At 43.9% G+C, this 22,057-nt stretch overlaps 1 protein-coding gene across 2 annotated transcripts in view; it reads left to right on the top strand.

Annotated features, from left to right (window-relative positions):
• Nucleotides 1-22,057, top strand: part of REV3L (REV3 like, DNA directed polymerase zeta catalytic subunit) — a 312,168-nt gene that overhangs the window by 182,355 nt on the left and 107,756 nt on the right. The window contains exons 10-11 of one of the 2 annotated variants that reach the window (XM_073627093.1): nucleotides 9,677-9,805; nucleotides 16,826-17,063. In XM_073627093.1, the coding sequence (XP_073483194.1) occupies nucleotides 9,677-9,805; nucleotides 16,826-17,063 (367 nt within the window). Of the gene's footprint in view, nucleotides 1-9,676; nucleotides 9,806-16,825; nucleotides 17,064-17,460; nucleotides 17,608-22,057 lie in introns of those variants that run through there. The other variant, XM_073627094.1, reaches the window with a different exon arrangement.

Here is a 22,057-nt window from a genome sequence, read left to right as displayed (position 1 = left end):
AGTGTCCATATATTAAATGTCAGCAGCTACAGTATTTGTAGATGCTGACTTTTTTAATTTTTTTTTCCCAGGCGGAACTCTGCTTTAAGGTACTCTCCAGGAGTGTGTATATTAAAAAAACACACACATACACAACACTGGTAAAAATTAAAAAGACAAAGGTTTTGCTGCAATACTTACCTGGTATCTGTTGATTTTCCCCAAAGACTCACTGCTTTATGGTCCAGTACCCTTCAGTACTCTTTGTTATTGACATGCCCATCTTGGGTGTGTCGTCATGTGACCTCAAGCTCACAATGCAGTGTTACAGAGAACGATGCAGACTTCATTACATCAGCACATCTTTCTGCCTTACCAATGACCCACATCCACCTCTGAAGAAGACAGAGGACCCTGTGCAATATATGACTTATCAAAAAAAATCAGATAAAAGGTACATACACACAAATAATCATAAATGCATATGGGAATGGGTGAAGACTTTGGAGGGGGGATTGTTGACTGGAATTAGCCTGTAAGTGTTGTCATGGAGGTTGAGTTTGGAAATAGTTATCATAATTATCGTTTTCTGTGAATCTTTCACCATAGCTTGTAGGTTTGTCCCTTTTACAGAATTTTTGTATTTATAATTCTACTGTACCTGCCCAATCTCATGGTATACTGTAACGACTTCACACTGTTGCAACCTATGTTCATTTCAGTGGGCTGCCATACCTGCAGAAACGCAGGGACCCTGACCCTCTGCTAAATACAAAACATTCCTATGCTCGCCTATCAAAGTATAACAATCCCAAAAAATGTGGTTGCAGCACATAAAGTTTTACCAGTTATACCAGTTCTTAGATGTGGTGACTGCATTGGTTTTCTTAATTTTTTTTTTTTTCACCTGGTGTTTGAGTTCAGCAGGGACCGGATAAATTTCGATCCATGTATGGGCAGGCTGGTTGTACATCCAGCCTGTTGAAAAGATTTCTCTCGATCAACGCTGTTGGCTATAGCCGGTGGTGCTGATCTGTGTACTCTGGGAGCGGAGAGCAATGGTAACTGATAAAACTGCAGCATAACCAACATGTATGGGAAGCTGTCAGCTTACACGATTTTTGGTAGGCTACATTATTATTTATTTATTTTTACTGACACTGATGTACCTTGACCTTGGAGTTCAGCCTGTATCTCTTTGAAAACCTTTCCTTGGCTTTTTGTCTACCAATTGCACTATCCTTCTGTTCAATCTGGGGTCAATTTTCTTCTTGCGACCACGTCCAGGCTACACTCCCATGGACCTTTAAACTTTTAATAATATTTGCCTTTAGTCACAGGAAATGTTAAGCTGCTTGGAGGTGGTTTGACATGGTTGGTCCATCTTTGGTGTGGTACACATGATACTAAGCATAATAAAAAAGATAAAATGGATCAGGGCTTGGTCTAGGTTAGTGTCAGTGTTAGCATTAGGGTGATTGTCAGTGCTAATGTTAGTGTCTGTGTGTTTTGGGTAGGACAAATCTTGCTGCCTCAACCTCCGCAACATCTCCAAAATACGCCCCTTTCAAACCAATGACACGACAAAGCTCTTCACTTCCTGGTCATCTCTCGCCTCGACTACTGCAACTCCCTACTCATTGGCTTACCTCTACATAGATCTATCCCCCCTTCAATCCATCCTGAATGTTGCTGCCAGACTCATCCAACTTACCAGTCGCTCTGTCTCTGCTACTCCTCTCTGTCAATCCCTCCACTGACTTCCGCTCACCAAATGAATTGAATTCAAAATACTGACAACTTATTACAAACCCAATCCCTGAAGACGTCACGTGGGATGTGACCTAACGCGCAGGGTGAGAGCGGAGGTATACCGGAAGTGACGCCAGTTAGGTTCCGCACTCGTGGATTTTCACCAATTTTCGGCTTTTAAATGTGAGTTGTAGCTGTCTGTTTAATAAATCCATTTGTTTTAAACATTATCACACTACGAGAGTATTCTCTTTTACACACCCATACCTGGAGGACACAGGAAAGGACCCTGTATCAACACTGCAGATACCACACTACTAAATACAAAGAGCAAAGTTTTGGCAAAAATACACAGAGAACCCCCAGAGGCGACCTGACTACATTACATCAAGGCAAGAAATACAGTCTAAAAATTTTTTTTGCTATTTTGGGCCAGTTGTCCTTTGATAATGCATATCTCCTGATGTTTTGTATTAAAGCGGAATTGAAGGCAGAGATGCTCACCTTGTCAACAATGCCTCCGGTGCTGACGTCACTCCTGCACATGTGCAGGGGCTAGTCAGACCGGCCGCTGTAAGCTGAACTGCACATGCGCTGTTTAACTTACATTCTGGGGATTGCTGTGATCAGGCAGGTAATTGTGCTTTATTGCAGAAGAGACATTGCATGCCTCTTCTGCCATAAAATAGCCTACCTGCTCACTGCGAGTTACAGTGGATCAGTTAGTTCTGCTTTAACATTTACTATCAAAAGAAGGCCCCTGGAAAAATAGGAGGGGTCTTCAAAATGTTTCCACACTTTTACATTTTCGTTCGGAACAGTGAAGGCGGGAGAAGTAGTAATTGGTCTTGTCTGAGAATGTCACGTGACTAGTCTGTCTGGCAAGCCAGCTGACCTTGTAGTTTAGTATAAGAGTTGTGAAGACTGTGAAATGTATGAAAGTGCGGAAACTTTTTGAAGAACCCTTGTACAGCGTACTAATTCACCTGTATTCACTAAATATAGTTGCAAAAATATGTACAGTTTACTAATATATGCCAGTTTTGCCTTCTTCATTAAAGGATAAGTAAGCTAAAACTAAATGTGTTGAAGTGAATTAAAAAAGATGGGAGGAAAAACAAATCCGGTGTCCATTCAAAGGAAATTCTAATTGTGTTTTTTTACTTAAAAAAACAGACAAATATATAATTCCTTGTTTTTGACCCTTTTGCTACCATGTGTTCTGGAAGCACGAAAACCAATTTGCTGTTTTTATAACATTTCAGATGCATTTGTTGTTGCTGTTGTATTTTTTTTGTACATCAGGCAGGTTAAACTGACATAGATTGGTTTGTTTTATAGGTTCATAAGCCCAAAATGTGTGCTGCATCTTTTGACAGTTAGGCTACTTTCACACTGAGGCACTTCTAAACTGCCAGTAAAACATTTGAGCGCCTTTTGAAGAGCTTTTCAGGCGCTTTTGAAGAACTTTCCATTCATTTCAATGGAGAGGAGCGTTTTTCACCGCCCTGGCAGCGTACTGCCCCAGTGGGAAAGCATTCATTGACTTTAATGAAAATAGGTTTTCGTGAGCTTTTCAGGTGCTTTTTTTAGCGTGAAAGCTACTGAAAAGCGCCTCAGTGTGAAAGGGGTCTAAGGGGAAGGATTCTGAAAAGAAGCTTTAGACTGAGAAGATCTTTATCACACTGCACTTATTCATTTAGTTGACTCTACTGAGTCTTATGGCAAATTGTAATTTGGGCTAACAAAATATTTTGAAATGGCCAGGTACAGTTCTCCCACACAAATGGGTTTTAGTGAAAGTATTGAATCTTTCGTTCTTGCGTGTATACACACCTGGTTAGAGGAGAATAGTTTACTGAAAATGAGCATATTGCCTGGCTTACTATGCCTCCTGCAAACCCTCCAAATGTATATCCCTCCCTCCGTATTAAGATCTGTTAAAAGTGAGTTCACCCAGTTCCTTTGGGCATACAAGACCATGAAAATGGGAAATTTGCTTCATACTTCTAACGTAGAACAGGAGAGGCATAGATATTCTTGAACCCCGTACGCTGCCACCAGGACTTTCACTTCTCGAGAGTGACTAACTGCTGTAAACACTCTTGGTTTATAGCAGGGGTCTCCAAACTTTGTAAACAAAGGGCCAGTTTACTCTCCTTCAGACTTTAGGAGGGCTGTACTGTGGCCAGTGGGAGCAAACCATGTCTCAGGCTTGGTGGCCAGTGGGGGAGAAGAAAAAAAATTACATAGCGCCTGTAGTTATTAGAAGAAAGAACAGTGCCCCACCACTGGTATTGGAGGAATAGTGCCCCATCATCAGTGTCAGTAGGAGGAATAGTGTCAAATCGATTATATCAATGAGAGGAACAATGCGCCATTGCTGGTGTCAGTGGAAGGAATAGTGACCCATCACTGGTGTCAGTAGAATAAATGGAGCCGCGCCAGTGGGATGAATAGTTCCCCACAGCCTGTGTCTCTGGGAGGAATGCTAACTCATATCAGCGGAAGGAACAGTACCACAAGGGCCACATCCAGGCAAGCAAAGGGCCACATCCAGCCCACAGGCTGCAGTTTGGTGACCACTGGTTTAGAGTTTTATGGCTGGGTAGATCTAGAACAGGAAATATTTGACATTCCCCTCTCTGCTCTGCCATGGATCCACGTTACAGTTCCTGCTACCCTTAAAATAAAACACCCCCTCATAGGCTCCACCTTTAAGGCTATATCTAAAACAGACTGCTTATTCGTGACCGAATCATGTCCTTTTTTGATAATGCCAGTGATGAGCAATCCTGCCTTGGCATTTAACATAATGTGAAAAACAAATTTCAACTTTTCCTGAAAAAAATTATGCGATATGTATAATTTAAAGCCCAATTCCAGAAACAAACGAAAAGCCCTGTCCTGGAGTGGGACTGCGCCCACACTACAAGAGTTATTTGTTTTATTTTAGTCTAGGGGACGACAAAAGCACTTTTACTTACCCGTTGCTCTGCTCCTCCAGCAGACGACAGGGCACTACCCTATGCTTCGGTAGTGGACTGTCCCTCAGCAGCCTTACACTGTGCACCCTGCATATGTATTGAGGACCTTAGATCACCAGAGCATAGGGGAGAAGAGGCTGCAGTGACCAGTTTAGCGGGGCAGTGGATCAGTTCAGGATAACTGCTGTATCCAGTCTCCTTAGTCATAAACAAGCAGTTAACCCTAACCGTGCATGCAAATGAGAACTTTTAGTATTCTCTGAGTTTAGCTTTAAATATAGAATTAAAAAAAAATAGATCAACTGCTCATGAGTGAGAAAAATCTAAAAATACTAATTGTCATTTTTTTTTTTTCATTTCTGCATAGTTGTGTGCTAAATGTAAAACATGGAAATTTTGCAGGCATTATACTTGGCCAGTTCTCTTTTCCAGCTAATCTGTGGAAAGAACATCTGGACTTTTTATGATTTTATCCACCTAATTTCCACGTTGAGTACAAGAAAGGTTTCTTATCACTTTTCAGCTTGTGTTTTTTTTAATTCTTCATTTTCAGCTTGTGCAGTTACTGCAGTATTATTTTACTGGAATGCTCGCATATAACCTATATTTTTTATTTGCATGTCACTTTATTTTACTTTTTTGGGTTAAGGTAAAGAAAGGGGTTCAAGAACACCTAAGACTATTCATAAAGCTATGACCAATGTTTGCCATAATAATCATTTGATACAAAATAATTTAGTTTTACCTGTCAGGTTCACAACATTTATAAATGCAGCATGATTAAATATGCACAAAGGACAAGCTCTGAACTAGTGGAAAAAAATAATTTACTTTGTAACTTGTTTTGCTTGCAGGAACAGAACGGGCAATAGAAATTTAGGTTTTGATGCTGAAATTTTCCAAAAATGTTTTTGACTATCTGGTGGGGCCACCAGTGCCCACCGTGTTGCTTACATTTATACTGTGAGTGATTTTTAAAGTGCACAAAGGAGAAATAGAAATGTGTCAATAAAGATCTTCTTTATTGAATACATTAACTTGGATATTAAATTTAAAAATTTTAAAATGATGTTAAACACACACTGTTTAACCACTTGCCTACTGGGCATTTTCACCCCCTTCCTGTCCAGGCCAATTTTCAGCTTTCAGTGCTGTCACACTTTGAATGACAATTGCGTGCTCATGCAACACTGTAGCCATGTGACATTTTTATCATTTTTTTCACAAAAGTAGAGCTTTATTTTGGCAGTTAATCACCACTGGGTTTTTTATTTTTTGCTAAACAAAAAAAAGACCAAAAATTTTGAAAAAAAAAACAAACCTTTTTCATAGTTTGTTATAAAATTTTGCAAACAGGTAATTTTTCTCCGCTGATGTACGTTAATAAGGCTGAAGGCTGCACTGGTGGGTGGCACTGATGGGTGGCTCTAAAGGACACCTCTGATAGATGACACTGATGAGGAGACACTGATTGGCAGCACTGGTAGGTGGCACTGATTGGCGGCACTGGTGGGCACTGTTGGGACTGCACTGATAATCAGTGCCAATGTCCCTTTACCAGAAGCTGGTTATTGGCTTTCTTCTTTCTTCTGTTCATGCTGAGCGCGAGGAAAGAAATGCCGATAACCGGCTTGTGTTTACATCCTGTTATCAGCTGTCATTGGCTGACAGCTGATCACGTGGTAAAGGGCCGCTGTGATTGGGCCCTTACCCCGATCTGTGATCAGCCAAGTCCGAAGGACTCTGCGATCAGAGCGCGCCACCGGGGGGCGCAGGCAGCGCGATCATGGTAGGACATCAATGTATGCCCTCCCGGCAAAGTAAGCTCACGCTGTAGCCGTCTTTCAGCTATAGTGTGGGCAGGAAGCTGTTAATTTACATTCTCCTTTCTATTTCTGTATATGGATGAAGGCACTGTAATTATTAAAATAAAACATATATAACTTTTTCCTAATCCATATGTAACTGTCACATGACCCAGCTCTCTCCCAAACTGCAGGAAAACATTAGCAGGAGAACCTACCAGTCCTCTGCTGCTGGTCACATGTTCAAAAGACAAAACAACAAAAAAACAGGCTTTAGAAATTCAAATTGTCATACAAATATATATTTGAGATAAAATCTCTAAAAGCCTCCATCAATTTACATGCAACTTCCCCCACCATTGTGTTTAGCTGGTTAGTGGGCATGGAGGAGGAAGGAGGTAGTGGGCTGTCATTTACTACTGTGTATAAGCCCACATGTGTGACTATAGTCACATAGGCTGCTCAGAGGCAATGGGGAGGAAATTCTCAGCATAGAAACTCACTAAAAACTGAGCATGCGTAGAGTTGCCAACACTGCTCTGCAATATTCCTAGTTGAATTGGGGACATAGACCGAAGGCAGTGGCGGCTGGGGAAGTTTTAGGATTGGGGGGGCACTAGACCCCGTCCTTCCTTTTTGACCCCTCCCACTTTTTATAAGCTCCATCCCTTATAGAACCCACCCACTCCGTCCCATGTATTCCACTTCCACCCATAGTGTCAGGAGTATACAGCTCAGCACCACAGATTTCAGAGACAAGTGCAGAAGACTGAGCCTGAGGCCTGCGGCTCCGGCACTTAACTTTACTCACAGGTGCCGCTCAGGCCTCAATCCACAGCACCCACATTAGTCAACTCCACTCTGGCCGGGAAACCGGATATGACGCCGCGGTGCCGGAAAAAGCACTGTCCTCCGGTCCCCGCCAATACAAAACCAGTTACTGGAGCCATAGACAAGTGAAGAGTGGGAGTGTTTGCGGGCGCATCGTTTGTCCCCGAACACTCCCTAAAAACGGGCAAATCTGCTTCCCAGCTTGCAATCAGCTGAGAGGCTGCCCATAGACTGCTGTGCGTCGCTTGCCGATCAGCCGCTGTCATTCTACGGCAGCAGGTAGGCTCGCCTGCACAAATCGTCGTAGCTGTCAGGCTGCTTGTGCAGGTGCGATGGCGGGCTCTCGCGTCCGCTGCATGCTGCAGGAGTGTACAGAGGCAGAACGGGATTCCCCGTTCTGACAGGTGACATGACGGGTATCTACTGTTCCCAGAGATCGGGAACAGTGATCTGTCGTGTCCCTGGAAGCCCATCCTCCCTACAGTTAGAACACACCCAGGGAACACACTTAACCCCTTGATTGCCCCTTAGTGTTAACCCCTTCCCTGTCAGTGACATTTACACAGTAATCAGTGGCTATTTATAGCACTGATCGCTGTATAAATGTCAATGGTCCCAAAAAAGTGTCAAAAGTGTCTGATCTGTCCGCCGTAATATCGCAGTCCCGTTAAAAGTCAGATTGCTGCCATTACTAGTAAAAATGATAATAAAAATGCCATAAATCTATCCCCTATTTTGTAGATGCTATAACTTTTGTGCAAACCAATCAATATACGCCTATTGCGATTTTTTTTTTTTTTTTTTTTTACCAAAAATATGTAGAAGAATATATATTGGCCTAAACTGATGAATAAATTATTTTTTTTTTTTTATATATTTTTTTTTTTTTTTTTGGTTATGTATTATAGCAAAAAGTTAAAAAAAAGTTGTTTTTTTTTCCAAAATTGACCCTTTTGTATGTATTCTTCTATATATTTTTGGTTAAAAAAATCGCAATAAGCGTATATTGATTGGTTTGCGCAAAATGTATAGTGTCTACAAAATAGGGGATAGTTTTATGGCATTTTTGTTTTAAAATTTTTTTTTTTATTAGTAATGGCAGCGATCTGCAATTTTTATTGGAACTGCGACATTATGGCAGACAGATCGGACGCTTTTGACACTATTTTGGGACCATTGTCATTTATACAGCGATCAGTGCTATAAAAATGCATTGATTACTGTGTAAATGACACTGGCAGTGAAGGGGTTAACCACTGGGGGGCGATGAAGGGGTTAAGTGTGTCCTAGGGAGTGATTATAACTGTGAGGGGGCTGGGCTTCAACACACAGGACCACTGCTCTCGATGACAGAGAGCAGTGATCTCTGTCCTGTCACTAGGCAGAATGGGGAAATGGTTTGTTTACAAAAGCATCTCCCCGTTCTTCTCCGTGACACCATCGCAGGCACCCGGCGGACATCGAGTCTGCAGGACCCACGGTCACGAAGACCGCGGTGGGTGCGCACCTCTGGCGACACGCCCGCGACACCGATTCTTAAAGGGGATGTACCTGTACGCACTTTTGCCTACCAGTGCCATTCTGCCAACAAAAATTGGCGCACGCTGGTCAGCAGGCGGTTAAAGGCACAGGTGCATACTGAACACCCAGCACAATGGCAACAATTGTGTCCAGTGCATCCCCTCATCAGTATTCCAACAGTTCAAACAAATGGCCACTGCCCCCACCTATAACTGGCCTTCATAGCAAGGAGCACATGAAAGGGTGACGCATGTCAAACAAAACCAAAGAAAATTCCCAGCTCAACTTACCGACCAGCCTGCAACCAACCGAATTATCCTGTCACAGTATGCATTAAAAACGGGTTTAGTTTGCACACATTTGCAAATACATGCGTAAGCTGTAGAGACACTTAATGGCTTCATTCAAATCAACCAGGTTTTTTGCAGTATACAGAAAACGAGTCTCATAGTGAACATGTGTAATACATATGAACATCATGTAATACAGCAATGTTTATATTTTTTTATGATGGATTTAGTGACACTTTCAGCAAAACTGAAAAGGCAACATAAAACAAACTGACCCTGTGTTTTGATTAGCTGGAGCCTTTTGTGTTACAACATATATTAGCCCTGTTCAGGTTCCAGCTTTTATTGTATAGCATAAATCCCTTTTAAACCAAGGATTACATACTGTATTTTGTTAGGGGCAAAAATAGTGTAATGTTTTACTGCAGTGCCCCTTGGAATCCTAAACAGCATATTTATATTGCATTAACCCATCACAAGTGATATTTACTATTGTCTCATCTGCTAACAGAATCTGAGCTGTGCGAAGATGAGGGTCGTGCAGATGCGGTCATTGACGAAGAAGCCATTTTAAATATTATGGAAACAAGTCAGTGCTTCCAGCCTGTGTCTCAGAGGCTAAGTCAGTCTCCACTTTTTTGTAAGTAATTTTCTAGTCTAATGTAAGTAGATTTTTACATTTTTTTTTTCAACTAGATTGGAATTACTTTTACTTTTGAATTGTTTAGTTTGCTAAATTGTAATTTTTTTTTTGTGGGTAATTAAGTGATGGATAAATAACCAAATTAGGACTTTTTAATTATGTGCATGTTTTTAGTAATGGCAGCAATATGACTAAATCTGATATAGTTCAAGATACACATTGCCTAGGGCAGTAATGGCGAACCTATGGCACGCGTGCCACAGCTGGCACGTAGAGCCATCTCTGCGGGCACGCGAGAGGGTCCAGGTTCACGGCGGGGAGAACACGGCAGCAAGCAGCGGCGAGGTGGCGGCTCCGCAGCCTCCATGTGGAATGCTACAGGCCTAACAGCTGGGGGGGGGGGAGAAGCAAACAGCAGCGAGGTGCAGGAAACTGTCTGCACAAGTGAGTGGGTGGCCTCGCATCCTCCGCGTGGTAGGCTATAGGCCTGACAGCGCGGGAGGGAGAGAAGAGAAGAGCTTCACCGCTTAATTTTATGGCCAAAGAGGGTCATTCCTGGTGCCTTCCGGAGCCTGGACTCCTCAAACCTCCAACAGCGAGGCCCGGAGAACAGACTGACTGTGGGCCTGGAAGACGAGGACAGGCGGAGAGGCGCAGGCTGTAAGGGAGCCGATGGATGGGACAGAGCAAAGGGCTCTCCCGGATCAAGGATGGAGACAGGTACTGGGCACAATTTTACACTGAATACCTGCATACAAAGACTGGGGCATGGAGGCAGACCAGGGATTACAGATAGGGACAGAGCTATAGGTCTCCCTTTCTCTCAGCTCCCCTCTTTTTCAGTCCCCCCTCCGTGTCCCCCTCTTTCTGCTCCACCTCGCTGCCCCCCCCCCTCTCTTTCTGTGTCCCTCCTCTCTCTGTGTGTGTGTGTGTCCCCCCTCTCTCTGTGTGTGTGTGTCCCCCCTCTCTCTGTGTGTGTCCCCCCTCTCTCTGTGTGTGTGTCCCCCCCCTCTCTCTGTGTGTGTCCCCCCCCTCTCTCTGTGTGTGTGTGTCCCCCCTCTCTCTGTGTGTGTGTGTCCCCCCTCTCTCTGTGTGTGTGTGTGTGTCCCCCCTCTCTCTGTGTGTGTGTGTCCCCCCTCTCTCTGTGTGTGTGTGTCCCCCCTCTCTCTGTGTGTGTGTGTCCCCCCTCTCTGTGTGTGTGTGTGTGTGTCCCCCCTCTCTCTGTGTGTGTGTGTGTGTCCCCCCTCTCTCTGTGTGTGTGTGTCCCCCCTCTCTCTGTGTGTGTGTGTCCCCCCTCTCTCTGTGTGTGTGTGTGTGTCCCCCCTCTCTCTGTGTGTGTGTGTGTGTCCCCCCTCTCTCTGTGTGTGTGTGTCCCCCCTCTCTCTGTGTGTGTCCCCCCTCTCTCTGTGTGTGTCCCCCCTCTCTCTGTGTGTGTGTGTCCCCCCTCTCTCTGTGTGTGTGTGTCCCCCCTCTCTCTGTGTGTGTGTGTGTCCCCCCTCTGTGTGTGTGTGTGTGTGTCCCCCCTCTCTCTGTGTGTGTGTGTGTCCCCCCTCTCTCTGTGTGTGTGTGTGTCCCCCCTCTCTCTGTGTGTGTGTGTCCCCCCTCTCTCTGTGTGTGTGTGTGTGTCCCCCCTCTCTCTGTGTGTGTGTGTCCCCCCTCTCTCTGTGTGTGTGTGTCCCCCCTCTCTCTGTGTGTGTCCCCCCTCTCTCTGTGTGTGTCCCCCCTCTCTCTGTGTGTGTCCCCCCTCTCTCTGTGTGTGTCCCCCCTCTCTCTGTGTGTGTCCCCCCTCTCTCTGTGTGTGTCCCCCCTCTCTCTGTGTGTGTCCCCCCTCTCTCTGTGTGTGTGTGTCCCCCCTCTCTCTGTGTGTGTGTGTCCCCCCTCTCTGTGTGTGTGTGTCCCCCCTCTCTCTGTGTGTGTGTCCCCCCTCTCTCTGTGTGTGTGTGTCCCCTCTCTCTGTGTGTGTCCCCCCTCTCTCTGTGTGTGTCCCCCCCTCTCTCTGTGTGTGTCCCCCCTCTCTCTGTGTGTGTCCCCCCCTCTCTGTGTGTGTGTGTGTCCCCCCTCTCTCTGTGTGTGTGTGTCCCCCCTCTCTCTGTGTGTGTGTGTCCCCCCTCTCTCTGTGTGTGTCCCCCCTCTCTGTGTGTGTGTGTGTCCCCCCTCTCTGTGTGTGTCCCCCCTCTCTGTGTGTGTGTGTGTGTGTGTGTCCCCCCTCTGTGTGTGTGTGTGTGTGTGTCCCCTCTCTCTGTGTGTGTCCCCCCTCTCTCTGTGTGTGTCCCCCCTCTCTCTGTGTGTGTCCCCCCCTCTCTCTGTGTGTGTCCCCCCCTCTCTCTGTGTGTGTCCCCCCCTCTCTCTGTGTGTGTCCCCCCTCTCTCTGTGTGTGTCCCCCCTCTCTCTGTGTGTGTGTGTCCCCCCTCTCTCTGTGTGTGTGTGTGTCCCCCCTCTGTGTGTGTGTGTGTGTGTCCCCCCTCTCTCTGTGTGTGTGTGTGTGTGTCCCCCCTCTCTGTGTGTGTGTGTGTGTCCCCCCTCTCTCTGTGTGTGTGTGTCCCCCCTCTCTCTGTGTGTGTGTGTGTCCCCCCTCTCTCTGTGTGTGTGTGTCCCCCCTCTCTCTGTGTGTGTGTGTCCCCCCTCTCTCTGTGTGTGTCCCCCCTCTCTCTGTGTGTGTCCCCCCTCTCTCTGTGTGTGTCCCCCCTCTCTCTGTGTGTGTCCCCCCTCTCTCTGTGTGTGTCCCCCCTCTCTCTGTGTGTGTGTGTCCCCCCTCTCTCTGTGTGTGTGTGTCCCCCCTCTCTCTGTGTGTGTGTGTCCCCCCTCTCTGTGTGTGTGTGTCCCCCCTCTCTCTGTGTGTGTGTCCCCCCTCTCTCTGTGTGTGTGTGTCCCCTCTCTCTGTGTGTGTCCCCCCTCTCTCTGTGTGTGTCCCCCCCTCTCTCTGTGTGTGTCCCCCCTCTCTCTGTGTGTGTCCCCCCCTCTCTGTGTGTGTGTGTGTCCCCCCTCTCTCTGTGTGTGTGTGTCCCCCCTCTCTCTGTGTGTGTGTGTCCCCCCTCTCTCTGTGTGTGTCCCCCCTCTCTGTGTGTGTGTGTGTCCCCCCTCTCTGTGTGTGTCCCCCCTCTCTGTGTGTGTGTGTGTGTCCCCCCTCTGTGTGTGTGTGTGTGTGTGTCCCCTCTCTCTGTGTGTGTCCCCCCTCTCTCTGTGTGTGTCCCCCCTCTCTCTGTGTGTGTCCCCCCCTCTCTCTGTGTGTGTCCCCCCCTCTCTCTGTGTGTGTCCCCCCCTCTCTCTGTGTGTGTCCCCCCCTCTCTCTGTGTGTGTCCCCCCCCTCTCTCTGTGTGTGTGTCCCCCCTCTCTCTGTGTGTGTGTCCCCCCCCCCTCTCTCTGTGTGTGTCCCCCCCCCCCTCTCTCTGTGTGTGTGTGTCCCCCCTCTCTGTGTGTGTGTCCCCTCTCTGTGTGTGTGTGTGTCCCCCCTCTCTCTGTGTGTGTGTGTGTCCCCCCTCTCTCTGTGTGTGTCCCCCCTCTCTCTGTGTGTGTCCCCCCTCTCTCTGTGTGTGTGTGTCCCCTCTCTCTGTGTGTGTGTGTCCCCTCTCTCTGTGTGTGTGTGTCCCCCCTCTCTCTGTGTGTGTGTGTCCCCCCTCTCTCTGTGTGTGTGTCCCCCCTCTGTGTGCGTGTGTGTCCCCCTCCCCCCTCTCTGTGTGTGTCCCCTCCCTCTCGGCATCTCTCACATCCCCCTCCCTTTCTCTGTCTCCCCTCTCTCTCTGTCCCCTCTCTCACTGTCCCCTCCCTCTCTCACACACACAACCTCTCTCTCTCACAACCGCCTCTCTCTCTCTCCCTTTTACACACACCACCATCTCTCTCACACACCCCCTCTCTTTCGCTCAGCACCCCTCTCTCGCGTATTGCCGTGTTGGCACTTTGCAACACAAAACCAACTTATTTATTTCAGTTTGGGCACTAGGGCTCAAAAAGGTTTGCCATCACTGGCCTAGGGTCATGTACTGCATATGCTAGGGAATTTTGTTCTGCCGAAACAAAAATTGCTACATGTATGGCAATGGTCATATATAAACATAATCAAGTGAATTGGGGATTATTTTTATATGCAAAGGGATTGCTGTTTAATAGTACACTTGACTTCCTCATAAGTGAAAGCAATTGCTGAACTCTCAGATCGTTGCACTTGACTTACTAGAAGTACTTCCAAATATTACGTTGACCAGAGTTGGTTTGATATTTTTTATGTTCTACCATAGAATGACACCTATTGTAAAAATATGGAAAACCAAGTTGGAAATTAGATTTTGTTAAAGCACTTTGGAAAGCTTGCTCTAAAATGTACTCTTTTCATGGTATTTCTTTTTGACAAATACTGGATCAGTTCCTTAGGCCGGTAGTATTTTGAAGTTGCCTGTCTTTAGACAATTATACAAAAGCCTACAATGTTGTGTTCTGTGAAACCAGTTACTTTACATTTCTATTGGTCTGGTACTATAACTGTGCTGTTGACAGTTTGTATTTTTTGCTGAAAAACCTTCATTCATCTCCCAGATGCTGGCTTTTTTAGTATGAGAGCGTGATATAGGTCTTGATGACAGAATCCCAGGAATCACTTGTTATTGATTTCCTGTGCTTTCCGAGCTTGCCAGACACTGACCACCCAGGAGCTTTGAAAAATTTGTGACCATCATTGCTAAATGGTATCTAACGCTTTGCAGTTATGCTAGCAAATGATTTGTGTAAGTGAAGAGATTTATTGTTTTTTGCCTGCTGGGTCATGAAAAGCCTCAGACAGGCTGTACAGATAAGCTTTTGTAAAAGCTTTAGAAATGGCTGTGACGTGCTTAGGGAGATGCGTTCTGGTGATTGATGGCTGTGGGATCAGAACTTTCCTTAGCTCCCCTTTGAGAGGCACTGGCTTCTCACAGTGTACCCTTCTACTTATCATTTGTTTTAAATCCATAACAAATGCTCCTCTGTGGCACTATTTTTGAATAGGAACTGTGTGCATCAGTGGTTGAATCTCTGCAGTTTCGTTTGAGAGAATAAGTTTAACACTTCTACTGCCAGCATCAGTGCAGTAATCGCTTGCAGTATGCAGTTTTTAAAAGTGCTGGATAATCTGTCATTTCATTTGTTCTTTTTAAAGGAAATAGAGTCTTTATGTTTATGCATGTGAACTGCACAGGCTTCTTCCATTTTTACAGCTAGGTGTGTTGAAAGTTCCTTGTTGGTGAACATACTGCACTTACACGCTTCATACTGGTTGTAGTTTGTCCAAACTACAAACTGTGATATGAACAAAATTTGAGAAATACTGTTTGACTACCCTGCATGTTAGTAAAGTGCATCCAATACCAGGTATGTTGATCTTGAGTTGACGCTGATGGGTTCAATGCCAAGCAGCAATGTGACCCTAGAAAGTTGATTTTCAGCTGGAGGTCCCACCTTTAGCCATAATGTGCCCTCCAGAAGGAATATATGAGCTTCCACAGGGATGAATCTGCCAGCATCCAGCCAAAATTAAAATATTTTGTGCAATCTTTATAGTTATATAGCTATAAATTTGCCATTTCTTCTTTTTAAGCTGTTGCTATAAAAAGTATGCACTCCCGCCTGTCTGAACGGCCTGTATTTGGCCATAATAGGAGTATTTTCTTATACTGCCGCAGGTACAGTGGCTATAGAAAATAATCATTCCCTTTTTAAAATCACGTTTTGATGCTTTGCAGCCTGAAATGAAGACACACAGTTTTTGTTTTATCCAGCTGTATTTACTCAGTGCAACCCTGTTAATCCACTGTGGGTTCTCGCATCGCACCTGACTCACAAGGCAGTTCACACTGCACTATGCAAACTGCTGGGAGTGTCAATAGAAAGTTAATAACACCCCCAAATCAGTTCACATATCACAGTGCGAACTGTCATTTCAGACATAAATCGGATCGCTTGGGTGTAAACACCCATGTGATCCAATTCTGGTGCGGACCAAAAGAAGGGCCATGTGCGAGTTTGTACCGAATGCGATGCAAAGTCAGCCATACTATCTGTATGGCTGAAATCGCATCGCACAGACTACGCATGGCGCACTGGTGTGTACTGCGTTTAAAGGCTGTAGTTAAAGCAAAAGGTAGTCCAACTTAGTTATTCTGTTTTTGAATTTTTATTTTTTTCTGACATGTCGGTATTCTCTTTCACTTGGGTGTTATAAGTTGCACTGAGTGAATACAGCTGGACAAAACAAAAACTGTGTCTGTCTTCATTTCAGGCTGCAAAGCAACAAAATGTGATTATTTTAAAGGGGGTGATTCTTTTCTATAAGCAATAAAAAATACCGCGCTGAAAAATCAAATAACACTAGCAAAAAGCAGCAGCATACAGTGCGATAACACAAAAAAGTCTATAGAATAAGGGAAGCTGCGCTAAAAATTAGGTCCACAACAATTGACATGAAGACAAAAAAGTCCATTGAGAACATGAAGGATCATAATAACACCGCAGTGTGCACACACAAGTAAAGTGCCCGACCACCGTAGCTGTAGATTGAGCTTACCTGATGGCAAGCTTAAAAGGCAGGTGGCTATAGCCCAGCCAAGGCCTTTAAGCTTGCTGATGACCACAATAGGAACAGTATTCGGATGGTGAAGATACTTACTGGGACCTGTGTCCGGCGTCCACACACTCAGTAAATTGCCCAGAAGAAAAAAGAACTGGCCATAGTGTAATAAATTCCAAAAAGTTTTAATAAAATCACGTAATGCACTTACAAATGGGAAGCGATAACATTGCATATAAAAGAGCCGGCCGGCTGGCCTGATTTTTTTTCTATACCCAGTGCACATTCAGGCACTACTCGGTGTCTTTGTTTTATAGTGCAGCAACTTTTTTCTTTATTTTAGCAATATTGTCTCTTTAAGTGATGACCGATATAAATTTTACTTTATATGCAACTGTTTGTGGTATTTAACAGTCCTGAGTATTATTTGTTACTTATATCTTGCGTGAGATTTTTATTGTTGTATTTTTATATTTTTTTAGTCAATAGCAGTCAAGATCAAGCCATGGTGAATTTGCTTGCTGGCCTAGAAGATGATGGCTATCAGATGAACCGGTCCAAACGCTTATCACAAAATACTTTCTCCTCAAGGCGCAGTACAATGCAGAACAGTGATGATGAGGAAAATGAGCCCCAGGTGGAGAAAGAGGAGATGGAACTTAGCATGTTAATGTCTCAAAGATGGGACAGCAACTCTGAAGAACATGATACTAAGAGAAAGTATGTATGCAACAGGAAAAACAAATGTAACACATCCTTACAACACTGACTGTCTTTGTGAATGTAAGCCATATTAATGTATCCTTTAAATTTTGATTAGAAGTCTGCCATACTGTACTCAAGTTTTTGTATTTGTACACTTGACATTTAGGTTAGACTATCCCTAGTATTTCAGATCCTCCCTCTCTCTCTCCCTCTCTCTCTCTCAATGCTAATTTCACATGTGACAATGTCATGGCTCCAGCAGGTGTCATTGTGCAGTTGTCTACCTTAAACATTGAAGAATAGTGGAGAACTGCAAGTAGATTATATTTTTACCGATGACAGACACTATCTATTACAGCATATCCAGAGGAGATTAGTATACAGAGCTCTGCTTGAACTACTGCATGAAGCTCGGCACCACAGAGGTAGATTCCAGAGAGAGGGCTCCAGAATAGCAGATAAGTACTCTGCTGTGTCAACGTCATTCTTGCTATAGAGCGAAGGAGACTGCGACATGTATCAAAATGGGCACTACCGGCTAGCCTGTGATTAGTTAGAGGTAAATATTGTCTTATGAGCATTGTAATGATTATTTTGAACAACACTCTTATAAAATAAATAAAACAAACAAATTTAACTAGATATACCTTCTTAATTGCGCTCTAGATGGGAAATATACCAGCAGAATTGAATGAATGCACCTGTTGGGGCTCATTCACACCAGAATCCTTGTGCTTTCACACTGAAAATTAGAGATGAATGTTTGAAAAACTCAATTTAAATTGGCTTGAATGGTAAAATTTAGGTTGATCCAAGAATTCTGCAGAAACTTATACTACAATACAGCACTTTAATGGGTATGGGCAATAATGGATTTTCTTATATGCGTTTTGCTTGAGTTACAAAATGCATGTCTGCATATCTGGTGTGGACTAGCCCTCATGGGGAAAAAAACTACGTTTATTACTTTCGGAAGATTCTTTTTTTTCCCCTGTAATGTAATATATTTAAAAAAAATATTTTCACATTGGTGCAGCTTTAAGGCCTCATGCACACTGGGTTTAAAAAAAATGCTGCTTTTACATGCATTTGGGGCTTTTCTTTCCCAGCCTATAAAAGTACCTTATGTTAGCCTATGTGTCCATGCACAAAAAGGTGTTTACAGTTATATTAGAAGACGAGCATTTACAGGCTTAAAAAAAAAATTTAAATCACATTCAAGAGAGGAGCTGAAAAAACCTAGACACATGTAAATGCTCCTAAACGCTAGGCGTATTTGAGTGTTAATGCATTCCAATAGCCAGAATAAATGAATATTCTGGCCAATGGAATACATCAACACCCAAACATTTGACGCACCCAAACGCATGTGCAATACGCCTTACACCTGAAGCCTCTCTCACTCTTTGTCACATATGGTCGCTGGATCACTTCTCACAAAAAATGGCTCAGCGCCACATTTGAAAACAGAAGCAAGGAAATCCCATAGTGGAGTACAGTTAAAACAAACTTTATTAATAAAACCAAATGGGTACTCAAAAGCATTAAAACATCGACAGGATATTGCACCGTTACACTCCGACCTACGCACATTTCGTCCAACGGGACATCCAAACGTGCATAGAGTGGAGCGTAGCGGTACCATATGAGGCGAAGAGTGAGAGAGGCTTCAGGCGTAATCAGATGCAAGAAGGAAGGCTGGAGCCATCCATCCACGCAAGATCTGTCATTTAAAACGCTGTCAGACTTCATATGTCTGGTAAGCTGCTTTATAATCCCAGTGGCTGGTTCACATTTGTATGTGAAGATTTTTTTCACTACGTGGTGGAATTTTCTCAGTTTTTATGGGGGACTTTTAAAGTTTTAACTCTTATCTGGACCTTCTCACTTTTTTATTTAAAGATGTATAACTTAAATTGTGCATGCACTAATCCTTAAACACATGGTTTATTTGACAGCGCAACTATTTTATTACCAAAAATTACAAATCCAAAATTGTGGGTGGGTGGGATTTCCTTTCTCTTCTTGTTTTATCTAAAGAACAGGAAGTGAAGGAAAATCTATCCAATGGGACACTGATGGCAAAAAAAAAAATATAAAGAAAAACTGACAGGGTTTTTAATTCTCTATCCAAAATGGGGAAAAAAAGGTTTTTCTTTTAGTCCTACTTTAAAACTTTACCTGGTGTCTACAATTTGAAAGTATCCAGTTGCAAAATCCACAAAATTCCGATGTGTAGCTTGGGGGGGGGGGGGGGGACCTGAGTGTGTGTACTATGAAACATTTCTGTTTTCTACATATTGTTACCCTGTCCTCCACCCTCTGTTTAACCACTTGAAGAATTTGAACATAAGCGTTTTCCCAGAAAAGCTTCAGCAAAGTTTTTAGGATGCGTCTCTTACATACAGCTCCTCCCCCTACCAATTCTTTTACACTTGGTAATTGCTTTGTATTATACTGCAGGAGCGGCTGTCAAAATGCAGCTGCTCCTGTATAAGGTTCAGATTGCAGAGTCTGCAAGTCTCATTGAATAAACACAGTGAACATTGTATTTTATTATTTTTACCAATTATTCATAAACAGATCACAAGTAACTTTTGACATTGCAATTTAAAAAGCCACACATGTGGGAAATTACCTTTTAATTGTCATTTTAACCTGTGTATGTCACCTTGTATATCTGTACCAAGGCCAAACATTCCAGGGTATATAAACTTTTGATCAGGGCCATTTGGGTGATTCCTGTTATAATTTAAAATGGAGCCAAACAACTATGTGATAATAAATGGCTTCATATGATTACGATCCTTCAATTAAAAAAAAGTTTTTTTTAGCATAATCAGTCATATTTTCAATATTAATGCCAAAATTTCATGATTTCTGCCAGGATATGCAAACGTTTGAGCACAACTAAATATATAATTTTTTTTCAATCAGGTGATACTGCTGCTTACTGGAGTATTGGGCACTGGCAAATAAACACAAATTGTGGGCCAGTTTTTTTTCCCTAGTGTCTTAGGTCAATGGTAGTCTTTTTTTTTTTTTTTTTTCTTTTTTCTCTCTGCTCCTCTGGGGAAAAAAAAAAAAATCAAGATTCCTACTACAATGCTACTAAGCTGGTTTCTATATGCAGCTATCCAAATCTGCCTATTCCAAGCCTGATTTTGAAGTGCTTTACTCAGACCCCGCTGAGCTGGATGTTGTGGGACAAGCCTAAACTAAGTTCTTCAGGCACTGGGCTCTGCAGGTCCGGTGCCGTGGCTTTATCTGTCTCTGAAGACTCGCTTTGTGAGTAGGCCATGCGGGCCCAGCACAGAGAACTTTCCCTTTGTTAGACTTTATGCCACCATCTGTGTCTTCGCTCCATTACGCAAAGTTGTGCCCTCTACCCTACTTGGGGAGGATTGCAGTGCAGTCATGCAGGACTTTATTGGCGAAGCAGAAGCACTGTTGATTGCTGACTGTAACTACAGAGGCTATAACTGCACTTTCACGCCTTCCCCTGCAGAATTTTTATCTGATCTGCCCGCATCATTTGTAGTCTTCAGCCACTGAGGCTGAATCTCTCAAGTCCATGACAGACAAACCTACAACTGAGGAGTCCGTCTTTTGCCATTACTTAAAGAGGCTGTTTCAGCTCTTGTCAATGCGATACATGCCACCTTAAAATTTGAGGAACAATCCATAGCCTCTACCAGTGCTGTCCCTTGTGTAGGCTCAGACACCTATACCTCAGTCTGCAAAAGCAATATAGCGGGAGCGGGTCCCGCGGACTCTGTCCGCTGGCGGCCTGTGATCATGGCGAGGAGAGGCCTAGTGACATGACAGAGATCTTCTGTTCCCTGTCATCGGGAACAGTGATCTCTGTCATGTTTCAGTAAGCCCACCCCCCCTACAGTTAGAACACGATCGCCCCCTTCCGTGCCAGTGTCATTTTTACATTGATCAGTGTATTTTTTTTTTTTTTTTTTTTAGCACTGATCAATGTAATAATGTCACTGCTCCCCAAAGTGTCATTTGGGGTCAGATTTGTCTGCCGCAATCCCGCTAAAAATCACAGATCGCCGCCATTTCCAGTAAAAATAATAAACAAAAATAAAAGTCCCTAAATCTATCCCGTAGTTTATATACACGATAACTTGCGCAAACCAATCAATATACGCTTATTGCGATTTTTTTTTTTTTTAAATCAAAAATATGTAGAAGAAAATATATCGGCCTAAACTGATGAATACATTTTTTGTTTTTTTTTATATTTTTTTGGGATATGTATTATAGCAAAAAGTAAAAAAAAAATGTATTTATTTTAATTATCAGGATTTTTTTTTATTTTTTATAGCGCAAAAAAATAAAAACCACAGAGATGATCAAATACCACTAAAAGAAAGCTCTATTTGTGTGAAAAAAAAGAACGTCAATTTTGTTTGGGTCCAATGTCGCACGGCCGCGCAATTATCAGTTAAAGCGACGCAGTGCCCTATCGCAAAAAAGGCTCTGGTCATTAGCCTCCCTGACGGTATTCCCGAGTGTGGCTCGGGGTTAAATTTCAGCACCATTAGCGGTAACCCCGAGCCACACTCGGGATTACATCTCAGGATCCTGGTGCGGTATACTTACATTGTCCCCAGGATTCTGCGATGTCCCCCTGCGCTGTCTGCGGGCTCCGTCCTCTGCCCGAAGCCTCTCTGTGCCAGGCACCGTTCCCTGCGAGCGTCGCAACGCATGGGGGCGGAGCCTGGCGACAAATTCAAAAAAATGTCAAAATCATAACACATACAGTACTGTAATCTTACAGATTACAGTACTGTATAAAATCATTTCACATCTCTTTTGTCCCTAGTGCTTTGGCCCATGCCCTGCATGCAGTTTTATATTATATATACTGTTCTTTCTGCCTGGAAACTTGAGATTGTCCATAGCAACCAAAAAGTCTCCCTTTACGTCAAAAGTGGCTTTAGACCAGCTAGAAAACAGCGATAATAAATTAGAACACTTGCAAAATTGAGCGA

Source organism: Aquarana catesbeiana, linkage group LG04 (assembly GCF_042186555.1).
Source record: "Aquarana catesbeiana isolate 2022-GZ linkage group LG04, ASM4218655v1, whole genome shotgun sequence".
In the NCBI taxonomy this organism is placed as follows: domain Eukaryota; kingdom Metazoa; phylum Chordata; class Amphibia; order Anura; family Ranidae; genus Aquarana; species Aquarana catesbeiana.
This window is presented reverse-complemented; position numbering and strand designations above follow the sequence as displayed.